The sequence below is a fragment of the Stegostoma tigrinum genome, chromosome 1 (genome assembly GCF_030684315.1).
Source record: "Stegostoma tigrinum isolate sSteTig4 chromosome 1, sSteTig4.hap1, whole genome shotgun sequence".
In the NCBI taxonomy this organism is placed as follows: domain Eukaryota; kingdom Metazoa; phylum Chordata; class Chondrichthyes; order Orectolobiformes; family Stegostomatidae; genus Stegostoma; species Stegostoma tigrinum.
Window position 1 is genome coordinate 17,655,336 of NC_081354.1, and position 13,385 is coordinate 17,668,720.

General features: G+C 43.0%; 1 protein-coding gene across 6 annotated transcripts in view; it reads left to right on the plus strand.

Annotated features, from left to right (window-relative positions):
• The window catches only part of LOC125458504 (serine/threonine-protein kinase 32B-like), a 320,594-nt gene that overhangs the window by 19,301 nt on the left and 287,908 nt on the right, over nucleotides 1–13,385 (plus strand). Inside the window, exon 1 of one of the 6 annotated variants that reach the window (XM_048543858.2) lies at nucleotides 11,441–11,549. The exons of 4 other annotated variants lie outside the window; for them this stretch is intronic. Coding sequence is in view for 1 of the 2 variants with exons in the window: in XM_059655306.1 (XP_059511289.1) it covers nucleotides 11,590–11,641 (52 nt within the window). In the remaining variant the exon portion in view is untranslated. Of the gene's footprint in view, nucleotides 1–11,440; nucleotides 11,550–11,589; nucleotides 11,642–13,385 lie in introns of those variants that run through there. One more of the 6 variants, XM_059655306.1, reaches the window with a different exon arrangement.

The following is a 13,385-nucleotide window of genomic DNA, read 5'->3' on the forward strand; positions in this document are numbered from 1 at the left end:
TTACAACTGAGTTGTAATTTATGGAAATTAGTTGGGAGAAGTTGGCATGTGTTTAGATTAGATTCTCTACAGTGTGGAAACAGGCCCTTCGGCTCAACAAGTCCACACCACCCCTTGAAGCATCCCACCCAAACCCATCCCCTTATAACCCACACACCCCTGAACACTATGGGCAATTTAGCATGGCCGATCCACCTAGCCTGCACATCTTCGGACTGTGGGGGGGAAACCGGAGCACCCGGAGCAAACCCGCGCAGACACAGGGAGAATGTGCAAACTCCGCACCGACAGTTACCCGAGGCTGGAATCGAACCCGGGTCCCTGGTTCTGTGAGGCTAAAATATTGTCTTTGTTTGCAGAGACCTATTTGCACTTTAGTTCACCATATTCCTAGATGCCTTTAAGAACCTTTAATTTGTAACCATATTGAAACTTTAATGTTCAGGAGGATTTTGCGAACCTATGAGAGGACAATTTGAATTTGTAATTGCTTGAGACAGGAGATGAGGGAGGAAATAACTGGAATAAATTAACCTTGTTTAGCCCCAGGAAGTTCTGTCATTCTTCATCATACCTGTTATACTTTAGCCACGTTCTTTGATTATGTTACAACTTGTGGTTTGCCTGGTTTAATGGAATAAATTAACAAGTGAATAAAAAAGCCAATTAAAGATTGCAGTGTAAAGTCCAATAATTTTGATAGAAATTAGCCTAAGTTCATTTCATATCTTTGGATTATCAGTATTGCGCCTTCATACAGACAGAACATAAAAGAAATTTCATCCAAAATGGGAATCCTCTTAGATTTTCAACCTAGGAGACGCCTATTAACAGCCATCTAGGAAAAGGACTCTACCATCTAGGAGAGCAAAGCCAAAGTTCAACATTAAATAATCGAATGTCAAAAACAATAGTATTCTACAAATATATAAATACCAAAAATGAGACTTTAAAATGGTAATGGAATGACAAAGATCCATCAAGATAACTTTCAGAATGACAGAAATATGTCACAGTTACTTAGCTAAGTAACAGTATTGTCATAACAGTCAAAGAGGAGACCAAAAAAGATGATATGACATTTAAGGAAAAGAAATAATTGATAACCCATCAAATTGAGAAAGCAAATTTAGGAATCTCTGTAACAATTTTAACCCCGCTGCGAAACCTCTTCTAAGGATGCCTTCCTTAAAGAGGTTACCCTCCTCCCTCCGAAAAACCCTCAGTTCATCCCTCTCCTACTGCAACCCTCTTGTACTTTCTTTGGCCTTGAAACTCCTCGACCATGTCCTAAAGCAAACCAGGTACTACAGCCACATTTTGTTTCTCAGTACTTGCCTATGGAACCGGATCATCTCCAATGGACTGAAGTCGACATTTAAACCTTCCAAATTTGGCCCCAACCGTGACGACCGCTACAATCAGAACGTTGATCTCCTACAGAAGCGTTTCTCGCTGTGACTTCTGAAATACACACTTGCTGCAAATGTGCCGGCATCTCAAAACACTCCAACAAGCCTACCCCAACTCAGAGCCTCCCTCTCCCAGACCTGCAAAGGACCTCTCCTGTTTTTTTATCCTTCATAAGATCCACAACCTGAACTCTCAATTTTGTTTGGCTTTATAGATTGTAAAAACCTAAAGTACTTTTAACTCACTGGTGCTTGCCACCAAACCCAGAACCTTCCCCACCATTTCCCCGCTGCCATTAGCAACGTGGCCACCTTCGGAGCCCATCCCCGAGGTCGCCCCGCCTATCGCCGAGGTCACTCCGCCCATTGCCAAGGTCGCTCAGCCCACTCCTTTCACAGCCAGCATCTCAAGACAGTACAATTATACAGAACCCTGCCGAGTCTTCACCATCCCCCCAGACCTCTTCCTTAATGAGGACCTATGGTCAATTCTCAGTAAGGGTCTCACCTTTGTCCCCCTCTGCCCACACATCGACGAATATAACTCTCGTCTAAGCTTTTGTGCTCCTGAGATGCTGCTTGGCCTGCTGTGTTCATCCAGCTTCACACTTTGTTATCTATAGTGTCCAAGGATGTGCAAGATAGGTCAGCTAGCCATGGGAAACGTAGGGTAAGGGGATATGGTAGAGGGTGGGTCTGGGTGGTTTTCTCCTTGGAGGGTCGGTTTGGACTCAATGGGCTGATTGGCCTGCTTCCACAATGTAGGGATTTTATGATTTTTTTAAGAATCTACATAAGTAAAACACTAAGTAGTATGCAAATTTATTAAGACTGAGTGCAGGATTGTAATGCATGAGTGCCCCATTCTAACCATTTTTATTTAATGCAGTTACATGTACTAATATATTAAGTGGATAACAAGTACCATGTGCTTAATAATTCGTGATGCTTGACCTCAATGTCTAAAGACAGCTAGTAAATGGACAATTTTATTCCAATTAACTGTACACTAACAATGAAGGCTTATATCCTGTGAAATTAGTGCTCAGTTAATTGTCATTTCAAGTGCCAGAGAAACAGTTTGAGAAATTGAGTGGAGATGTTAATGCACCCCTGTGCTTTCCCATCCATCAAAATGAATGGAAGTTGTACAAAATGCATTAAACTATGACTTGAATAACCAATATGCAATACCTTGTGCAAAGGTCATGGCTGGAAAGCTAATTCATAAAATCCAAGCTTGATATTCATACAAATACTTCAGAAGCTTTATAACAATGTGCCCTTGTGGAAAGATGCATCACAAGTTATTTTCTGCACTTGAATGAAATAATACTGTAATTATTTTCATGATCATGAAATCATGAGCTTCAATGCAAGAATCACGTTGCATCGCAGGCTCATAGCCATTCTGATTCCTTTAAAACTTCAAGGATCTTTAATCAGTCATAGAAGATGCACTGCAGAAATTAACCAAGGCTCTTTAGACAGCACTTCTCAAACCCACAACCTCGATCTAAAAGGACAAGGGCAGAACATATATGGGAACAGCACCACCTTTAAGTTCCACTCCATAGCATTTACCATGCTGAGTTGGAAACATAACCGCTGTTCCCTTAGTGCTGGTGGGTCAACATCTGAGAATTCCTTGCACAAAAGGCACTGTGCATGTGCCTACACCAAATGATTACAGTGATTCAAAAAAGCTCACCACCATCTTCTCAAATGCAACTGTGGTTGATAAATGCATGCTAGCAGTGCAGTGAATGAATTAAAATAAAAAGCCTAACATTCCTATTATGGCAGTTAGCTATGTTTTGAATGTACTTCTATTTTAACTAACTACTGTTCTTAGCAGATTATCACAAATGTTCCATAAAATTTAAAATATTAATCTCATAACCAGAAGCATGTCTACCACATGAATATGTGGATCAACATAGCTGCTTGTAACTTGAATTAAAATTGAAATTAAAGTGCAGTGGCGGTCAAACTGATGCTGAAACAGGTTAAAGGTTAGTTTATCCCAAGTTATTACTGAAGATTCTGAAGAAATCATAATCAGACCTAAAACATTAACTCTGCTTCTGTGTCCACAGATGCTGCCAGACTTGCTGACTTTCTCCAGCATTCTGTGTTAATTACTGAATGTTTCTTATGGGTAAAGAAATGATGTTATTGTTAACAGGAAGTAACACGATACCAACTTTAAAACCATAAGATGCAGGAACACATGTAGGTCTTTCAACTCATCGAGTCTGCTCCATCATTCAGTGAGATCGTGGCTGAGCTGATGATCTTCAGCTTCACTTCCTTGCCTTTTCCCCATAACCTTCGGTTCCCTTATTAACTCGGCCATGAATATACTTAATGGTCCATCCTTGATAGCCCTCCATGGGATTCACTACCTTCTGAAGGAAATTCCTCCTTGTGTGTCTTAAATGGGCGACTCCTTACTGAGGTTATACGCTTTAGTCCCAAGCTTTCCCATAATGGAAAACACCCTCTCTGCATGTATCCTATCAAGCCACTGATGAATCTTGTATGTTTCAATAAATGTCACCTCATTATTTTAAACTTCAGCGAACACAGGGTCCAATCTATTCAATATCTTTTCCCAAGAGAAGCCCTCCATACTCAGGATTAACCTAGCAAATCTTCTATGGACTGCCTTCAGGGCCAATATAATCTTTCTTTAGGTAAGAGGAGCAAAAAAAATCACAATATTCCAGGATAACAAAGTGTGAAGCTGGATGAACACAGCAGGCCAAGCAGCATCTCAGGAGCACAAAAGCTGACGTTTCAGGCCTAGACCCTTCATCAGAGAGGGGGATGGGGAGAGGGTTCTGGAACAAATAGGGAGAGAGGGGGTGGCGGACCGAAGATGGAGAGAAAAGAAGATAGGTGGAGAGGATAGTATAGGTGGGGAGGTAGGGAGGGGATAGGTCAGTCCAGGGAAGACGGACAGGTCAAGGAGGTGGGATGAGGTTAGTAGGTAGGAGATGGAGGTGCTGCTTGGGGTGGGAGGAGGGGATGTGTGAGAGGAAGAACAGGTTAGGGAGGCAGTCAGGCTGGGCTGGTTTTGGGATGCAGTGGGTGGAGGGGACGAGCTGGGTTGGTTTTGGGATGCAGTTGGGGGAAGGGGAGATTTTGAAGTTTGTGAAGTCCACATTGATACCATTGGGCTACAGGGTTCCCAAGTGGAATATGAGTTGCCGTTCTTGCAACCTTCGGGTGGCATCATTGTGGCACTGCAGGAGGCCCATGATGGACATGTTGTCTGAGGAATGGGAGGGGGAGTTAAAATGGTTCGCAACTGGGAGGTGCAGTTGTTTATTGTGAACCGAGCGGAGGTGTTCTGCAAAGCAGTCCCCAAGTCTCCGCTTGGTTTCCCCAATGTAGAGGTAGCTACACCGGGTATAATGGATACAGTATACCACATTGGCAGATGTGTAGGTGAACATCTGCTTAATATGGAAGGTCATCTTGGGGCCTGGGATGGGGGTGAGGGAGGAGGTGTGGGGGCAAGTGTAGCACTTTCTGCGGTTGCAGGGGAAGGTGCCGGGTATGGTGGGGTTGGAGGGGAGTGTGGAGCGGACAAGGGAGTCACGGAGAGAATGGTCTCTCCAGAAGGCAGACAAGGGTGGGGATGGAAAATTGTCTTGGGTGGTGGGGTCGGATTGTAGGTGGCGCAAGTGTCGGAGGATGATGCGTTGTGTCTGGAGGTTGTTGGGGTGGTATGTGAGGATGAGGGTGATACCTCGTTCCATCGTGGGGATACCACCCCAACCTCAAGTTCACCTGGGCAATCTCCAACACATCCCTCACCTTCCTGGACCTCTCAGTCTCCATCTCAGGTAACCAGCTAGAAACGGATGTCCATTTCAAGCCCACTGACTCCCACAGCTACCTAGAATACACCTCCTCCCACCCACCCTCCTGCAAAAATTCCATCCCCTATTCCCAACTCCTCCGCCTCCACCGCGTCTGCTCCCAGGATGAGGCATTCCACTCCTGCACATTGCAGATGTCCAACTTCTTCAAGGACCACAACTTTCCCCCCGCAGTGGTCAAGCATCTGCAGTTCCCACTATCACTTGGACACTATAGCATGGCCAGTGCACCTAACCTGCACATCTTTGGACTGGGGGAGGAAACTGGAGCACCCGGAGGAAATCCACACAGACACGGGGAAAATGTACAATTTCCACACAAACAGATGCCTGAGGTTGGAATCAGACCCGGGTCCCTGGCGCTGTGAGGCAGCAGTGCTAACCACTGAGACACTGTCCTGCCCTCAATGGCATGGTGACTTGTATGTTTCAGCATTACATTTTCATATTAAAAGTTAAAGCACAAATCTGTATGAGAAAAATCTAACGTGCTTTGTCGCTTATCACCAGTTAACATGGTTTGTTGTCTGTTGAATCTTTTGCTGGGCCAGCAAGGTCAGTTTGGATAGCCTTGGCTTACAGCAAAACAGGATATGATCCTTTATTTATTTACAAGTTTTGTTCAATATTCTCTTGAAATGGAGTTTCAAACTATTTTAAGAATTGACAGTGTAGTTATTTCCACCTTCAGTGAGGTAAATAAAATTCCTTAAAGGGCAGATCCACAACAGAAATAATATGGAATCTGCAGAAATGATCTTGCTTTCTCCAACATCTGCTAACATGTAGTAATCTTGCCAAATCTGAAGTTTTTTTTAACATCTTATATGAATCACCCTTAAATGACCTCATGGTATTACTCAGAGATAATGGGAACTGCAGATGCTACAGAATCCGAGATAACAAAGTGTGGAGTTGGATGAACACAGCAGGCCAAGCAGCATCTTAGGAGCACAAAAGCTGACGTTTCGGGCCTAGACCCTTACTTGCTGTTTAAAAGTATTTGATTTGCTAATTACTGAAATTAGAAATTAAATTCCATCTTTACTTACACAGAACGCAAGATATTTTGGCTCAACTAGCCACAACCAAGGTTTATGTTCCACTTGACTCTTCTCAGTTCACCTTCACCATTTGCTCCTATTCTTTTCTCCATTGGGAAGTCCAAGATTTTGGTTATTAGCAGTGAAGAAACAATGATATAGTTCCAATTCAGGATTGTGTGGGCTTTGGAAGGTGGAGGAGGTAGGGTGGTGGTTGGCAGTTTTGCAAGGGGCTGTTGAAAGAGTCTGGATGAGATGTACAGTACATCTTGTACATGGTACACATTGCTGCCATTGTAGCGGTGGTGAAAGGACAGATGAATTTTCAAGGTGATGGATTTGTCTGAATATGGCGTCAAGAAGCCTTGGGATTAGGTGAAACCAATCACTGCCATCAGTTGTGTCTGGCACAAAAAGAAGATTGATGTGCTTATTGGAGGCCAGTGATCTCAATCCCAGGAAGCCACTGCAGGAATTCCTTCGGGTAATTTCCTTCACCCAACTATCTTTAATTGTTTTATCAATGGCCCCTCTTCGAGCACAATGTCAAACGTTAGAATGGTGACTAATCATCACATAGTGTTCAGTTCCATTCACAACTCCTTAGGTGAGAAAGCAGCCTGATAATTGGCAATGAATATTCATACCGAACAAGTGACAGGTAATAAAAATCACCCTCCAGTGAGAATCTAACCATTTCATCCATAAATTCTGCAACCTTACCATTTGGTAATTTCCCCACCTTCAGGAGGCTGGATTGACTAGCAACTAAGCTGAATTGCCACATAAATACTCTGGCTGCAAGACCAGGTAAGAAGTTAGGAATTCTGCAGCCAGAAACTGTAGGGCAGCATGGTGGCACAGTGGTTAGCACTGCAGGCTCACAGCACCAGGGTCCCGGGTTCAATTCCATCCTCGAGTGACTGTCTGTGTAGAGTTTGCACGTTCTCCCCGTGTCTGCGTGGGTTCCTCGCACAGTCCAAAGATGTGCAGGGAATGTAGATTGGCCATGCTAAATTGCCCATAATGTTCAGGGATGTGTAGATTAGGTAGGTTATAAAGGTAAGGGTTTGGGTTGGTGGAGACTTGTTGGGCTGAAGGGCCTATTACCACATTGTTGGGGTTGAATGAAACCCACTGTCTGACTCTCAAACACCCATTTGCCAACTGCAAGCCACAGCTCAGGTGTGTGATGGAATACTGCGCACTTGTCTGTGATGAGTGCAGTTCCAACAACACTCGAAGCCTGACAACATCCAGGACAAAGCTGGATGAACAGCAGTCATTGAGGACGGTGGCTTATCACCACGTTTTCCAGGGCAAGTAGAGATTCCCAATAACTAAAACCAAGAGAACTGCAGATGCTGTAAATTAGGAACAAATCAGGGTTCTGAGGAAGGGTCACCGGACCCGAAACGTTAACTCTGTTTTCTCCTCCACAGATGCTGCCATGGCCAATAATTGCTGGTTTTGTCTGTAACGCCCATATCCTATTAAATTATTCAAAAATCTCTCTGGACAAAGAAGTCACCCTCTGAATTATTTATTGGATTTGTTATTATACTTTCTATTAGTTTTGTACACTTTCTGCTTCAGCTTAATCATTCACTCTCAGCAGGATTTTTATTGTGGGTGCAGATGTTCCATAGTCCAGGTCTCTTCTCAGCAGCAATAGGGCCCTGTAATGGAGAAAGTGACACCTAAACAATGAGTACTTCAACCATTTTACTTGGTATTTGCTACTTTTGCAGTGAGGATGGGGCCAAATGTCAACCCCTGGCTCAAAGTGGCATTGTGTTTTAATGCTGGAGGGGATTAATTTTCATTTCTCATCAACCGTTTTTGTTCTTGGTCACCCATAAGTTTGGGTGTAAATTGAGATGTTGAATAATTTCTTTGGTCAGTTTTGTCAGTAAAGAGTGTGACAACTGCTTTCTTCCACCTAATTTGATGATGGATTGCAATCAATCATTTTCCGATTTTCAGGCATTATCGTGGGAATGCCACTTTTTGTTTTCTTTAGTTCTCTCCTTCCTCTGGAAAAATACTTCCTGACACTCAACCTGAGAATCTCCAATCCTATCTCACTCTAGCTGTGCAAAACCAGACAGAACGAGCCTCCTTGTCGTCCTCAGGCTGGAATGGTGCAGCGCCCAATTTCAGCTGATGTCTGCCTTTTGGTTAATCCCTTCATAGGGCCTGCCCATGGAAATTCAATTATTCTGAGGCATATAGGATGCTGATGTAATTTTAAATTGGAATATGTGATGTGTAGGCCTTACACAGTGGAACTGATCCCAGCTGGAGGCTGTTGCTAAACATGGGAACATTTTTTCCTTGAATTATTTATGTAGGATGAAGAAGAATAAAACCAGATTCTGCTTGTTTTAAGCAGTAGAAAATTTTCCACCCTAAACCTCTTTGTTTTAAAAATATTGTATAATCTCTCCCTTTTGTTCTTCTAATCTTAATTTTATGTATTGTAGTTAACAACTCACTGTCTGGTGAAAATTATTTTTGCTGGTGTACTTTGCCAAAACAGCCCTTAACGTCAAACAATCTTTATCAGTTTTTCATCGAACTTCTTTTTTATTCTAATGAAGACTAGCAGAATTTCTACTTTTCTTGTAGGCTTTAATTATCATTCTCATCATAGTGATTTCTAAGGCTTTGAAAAACAGTGCAAAAAGCAATGTTCCTAAAGTTGCAAGTCAAAACTGAACATAATGTTCAAACGGGTTCAGTAAGTGGTTAATAATAACTTGAGCCTTTATAGACTATTGTGTTTATAAAACGAAGGATTTTTCTTTGTTGATTTTATTGACTTGTCTTCCTCATTGTCAGAATGTGCCACTGCCAAAACATGATTCTTTTGCTCTGAACAATGGTAGCAACTTGATGTGATTTGATGACTTTTTTATTGCAAAAATATACTTATCTTTATATTCCTATAAAGTCACTAACGTAGTTAGGTTTTGCACAGTGGCATATGAAGAAACAACTGAACGTTAGAGTTTGACTCTATCCAACAAACAAACCAAAGGCATCTCTTACTTTTGTACAAGATTATGTTTACACACATTTGAAGCATTGGGCGGGTCTGATAAGTGAACTAACCCCCATTTAACTTTGGCAGTAGGACCTTAGGTAGTGGTCTTTCCCCACTGTGTCTTGGAGGTAGCTGTTCCTCAGCGCGTAGTCCTGAACCTTAGAATGTGCCACTCTGTAACACTCGGCCAAGGTCAATTCATCACGTCTTTCAATGAGTTGATGGTTCTCCAGGCATCGTTGATTTTTGTCTTGGTGGGCGTTGGTAGAAATTAAAATTATAGGGGCAGATGAAGGGTTAAATCTTACAGTGATCAGCAGGATGGTGTTCTGATTTATGGAGTGTTACAATAATCATAGAATGCTGTACCTTAACAGAATTAAGTGCTTGAGCATAGGTCAAGGGAGTGTAAAACAATGGTAGGACACCTAGGTTAGCTATTAACGGCAGCTTAATTAGGTTAGTTAAAGCATGTAACATAGAACTAAGGACTAGCATGATGTAATGGGGTCAACCCGAGGCGAAGGACCATTGTGGCAGATGTAGTAATAAATAAGAAACTTGGATACAGGCACAAGATGGCTTCTCGATGCATATTAGCAACAAAATGGCTTCTAAGCTGCGAACTTTATTAATTCTGCTGGAGCTACATAAATCACTCACCCTCAGACTGCTGCAAAGGAAGATAGTAGACAATGCGCCTTTCAGAATACAGCAGTAACCTGATAAGTTACAGGGGTACTAACCGCTCTAACTGACCTTCAAGTGCAGGTGCAATGGCTCTCTGTCGTGAGATAGAAATGATATAAGAGCAGTGACATAAGTTGTTTACCAATTAATACCATTGGGCATGCTGATAATTTGAAGAAAATAGGTTAGCAAAAAGGTATAAAAAATGACGAGCCCCGAAGATCGGGGGCAATTGGGAAACCATTTTCTGCTTGCCACTGCTTTTGTTTGCAAATAAAAGTTTAACTTCCTGAGGAATTCTCCGCGTCTCCTGGTAGTTTCTCCACGACAAATTTGGCGCTGCGAGCAGGGTCGTGCAGACACCTACCTGTCGAGGGGCAGCAGCAACAGGGCACTTCCCGGTCTGGTGGGGACACTCCTGAAACTGACAGAATAAGGGTGCACCCAAAACAAAAAAAACATTTTTGCTTCTGATTCGGACTATATTCCGATAGTTTGGGGGGGTCCTCGGGGACTCGGAAATGCGGGGAAGCTGCCGAACGATCTCTCCAACCCAAAGATCCAGACAGCGGGAAGTAATTTAAAGTTGAAGGAGATGTGGAGGACTGTTCAAGAAAACTGCGCAGTGGGGTAAGGGACAAATAAGTGAAAAAGATCGGTTGAAGTAAAATTCCACGTGGTGTAAGTAATTTCCTGTGGATACCGCCTCGCAGGTAGCGAGGGGCTGGACGGGCAGGGCAGAGAGTTCAGTGGATACCGCCTCGCAGGTAGCGAAGGGCTGAACGGGCAGGGCAGAGAATCCTGTGGATACCGCCTCGCAGGTAGCGAGGGGCTGAACGGGCAGAGCAGAGAATCCTGTGGATACCGCTCTGAAATAACAGGGGTCTGTACGGGCAGAACAAGTGAAGCAGAGAGTGCTGTATTGCAAGTATTATTGAATCTGGTTTTAATTAAAGTGGGATAGATCATTAGGAATTGGCTGAAACAAAACAGCACGGAACAGTAGCAGTTTTAGAAGTAGTATCAGATTACAGAGCTCTGTGGAGAGAACAACTTTTTGACAGTTGGCCTTAGTAACTATCAATGAAACACAATTATATACTGATTAGTAATTGTGTGAATATACTGTGCGATCGCACCTTGTAGCCTCCTTTAAGAGAAGTATAAAAATGTCTTTGTATTAAACTGTGGTGTGCAGCTCCTCCGAGGAATACAGAAGTGCTCGACTTCTGTGTTTCTGGATGCTCTGTACCCGGTCGTATTGAGAAATAAAGGGTTAAGCCTTAAACAGCCAGACCGACTGCAAGTGCTCATTGACCAATTGCGGAATCGAGAGGCCGCACCGGGGGTAGAGATTTTCATACAGTGCTGTGATTCGGATTCAGTACGAACGGATTTTGGACAGCGGTGTAAGAGCCTCGAGTCTTTCACTATTGAGCGTAAAGGAATCGGCCGACCAGACGTGAGTATTTTTTTTCCAAGATAATAAAATGTGAGGCTGGATGAACACAGCAGGCCAAGCAGCATCCCAGGAGCACAAAAGGAGGCTACAAGGTGCGATCGCACAGTATATTCACACAATTACTAATCAGTATATAATTGTGTTTCATTGATAGTTACTAAGGCCAACTGTCAAAAAGTTGTTCTCTCCACAGAGCTCTGTAATCTGATACTACTTCTAAAACTGCTACTGTTCCGTGCTGTTTTGTTTCAGCCAATTCCTAATGATCTATCCCACTTTAATTAAAACCAGATTCAATAATACTTGCAATACAGCACTCTCTGCTTCACTTGTTCTGCCCGTACAGACCCCTGTTATTTCAGAGCGGCATCCACAGGATTCTCTGCCCTGCCCGTTCAGCCCTTCGCTACCTGCGAGGCGGTATCCACAGAACTCTCTGCACTGCCCGTCCAGCCCCTCGCTACCTGCGAGGCGGTATCCACAGGAAATTACTTACACCACGTGGAATTTTACTTCAACCGATCTTTTTCACTTATTTGTCCCTTACCCCACTGCGCAATCTGGTTTTCCTCTCATTCAAAGTAGCGGTTGACTCCACCCTTCGCTGCCCATAGTCTAAGTCCAGCCCGAAAAAGCATCGGTCTTGGAAAAATAAGAGGGAAATTTTAAATGAGTAAAGAGGGAGTGGGGGACTCCATTTAAAGTTCTGGGACCTACGGATTGGGATCCAGAATAGAGTCGAGGACTCTAACATTGTGAAATGAGAGACAAAAATAGACAGGTCGGGGACCTGAGCATTGAAGACTTTAAATGAGCCAGGGACTCAAATGTGGTCAAATTGGCATAGTTTAAAGTGATTTCTAAATTAGTCTGTGAAAGGTAACACTAAGGAGTATTGCAATATATTACAACGAGACTGTCAAGGTCTTTGGAGTAGTGAAGCTTTTTGTGGAAGTAGTTAATCTGCTGTTCGTTGACAGATGGTTGATTAGTAGAAGTTTTGGGTCAACATTATAACGGAAACTTGTTTAAGATGGATAATAATGGTAGATAAGACGGAAGATCTATCTTCCTCACGGTGAAACTATGTGCAAAGTATCCAGATAAATCTGAAGCCCTGCATAAACTTTCTGGTGCGTTAAATAAGAAATTAGGTGATGAACAGTGGCTACTAAGCGACCCCGAAAATAATCAATTGGTTAAATCAGCCCAGTGGTTGATTTGGCGATGAAACATGGGCTCAAAAAATGGAAAAAGTGATTGGACTGGGGCGACAATTTTGTGATGAAAGCCACAAGCAATTGGTATTAAATTCATGGCGGGAGCCTGCCACCAAACTGGGAATTGAACTGGCTGATAATGGTACCATAAAATTCATTGAGGTCCTCAAAAACAAATGTACTCGAGTCAAGTGTCAACAGAAACAAAAAGAAAAGTCACCAGTGACTGACAAACAAAAAGAGTTGTGTAATTCAATGGTTGGCTTTGGTTGGGGTGCGGGAGACAACGAAAATTCAGATTTGGATGATTGGTGTTCGTATCTGCGCCTCGCACCCCTCAGCAGGAGTAAAGTAGAATAAGTATTCGGCTATAAGTACAGTGATAAGTACAGGATAAGTACAGTGTCTGTCTGTCTCAAACACCCTGCTTTAGACTGGTTGTTAAGAAGGGAAATCCCCCACGCGAAGGTCAGGACCCTGAAGTGGGTGTTGAGACCAAGGTCACTTTTGTTGGATATAGAAATAAGCAACAACGTAAAAGCGCTAAAAATGGGTTAAACCTTGGATAAATCTGGCACTGGAGCTCCTCTACATCGAACATGCCGAGATAGTTTTG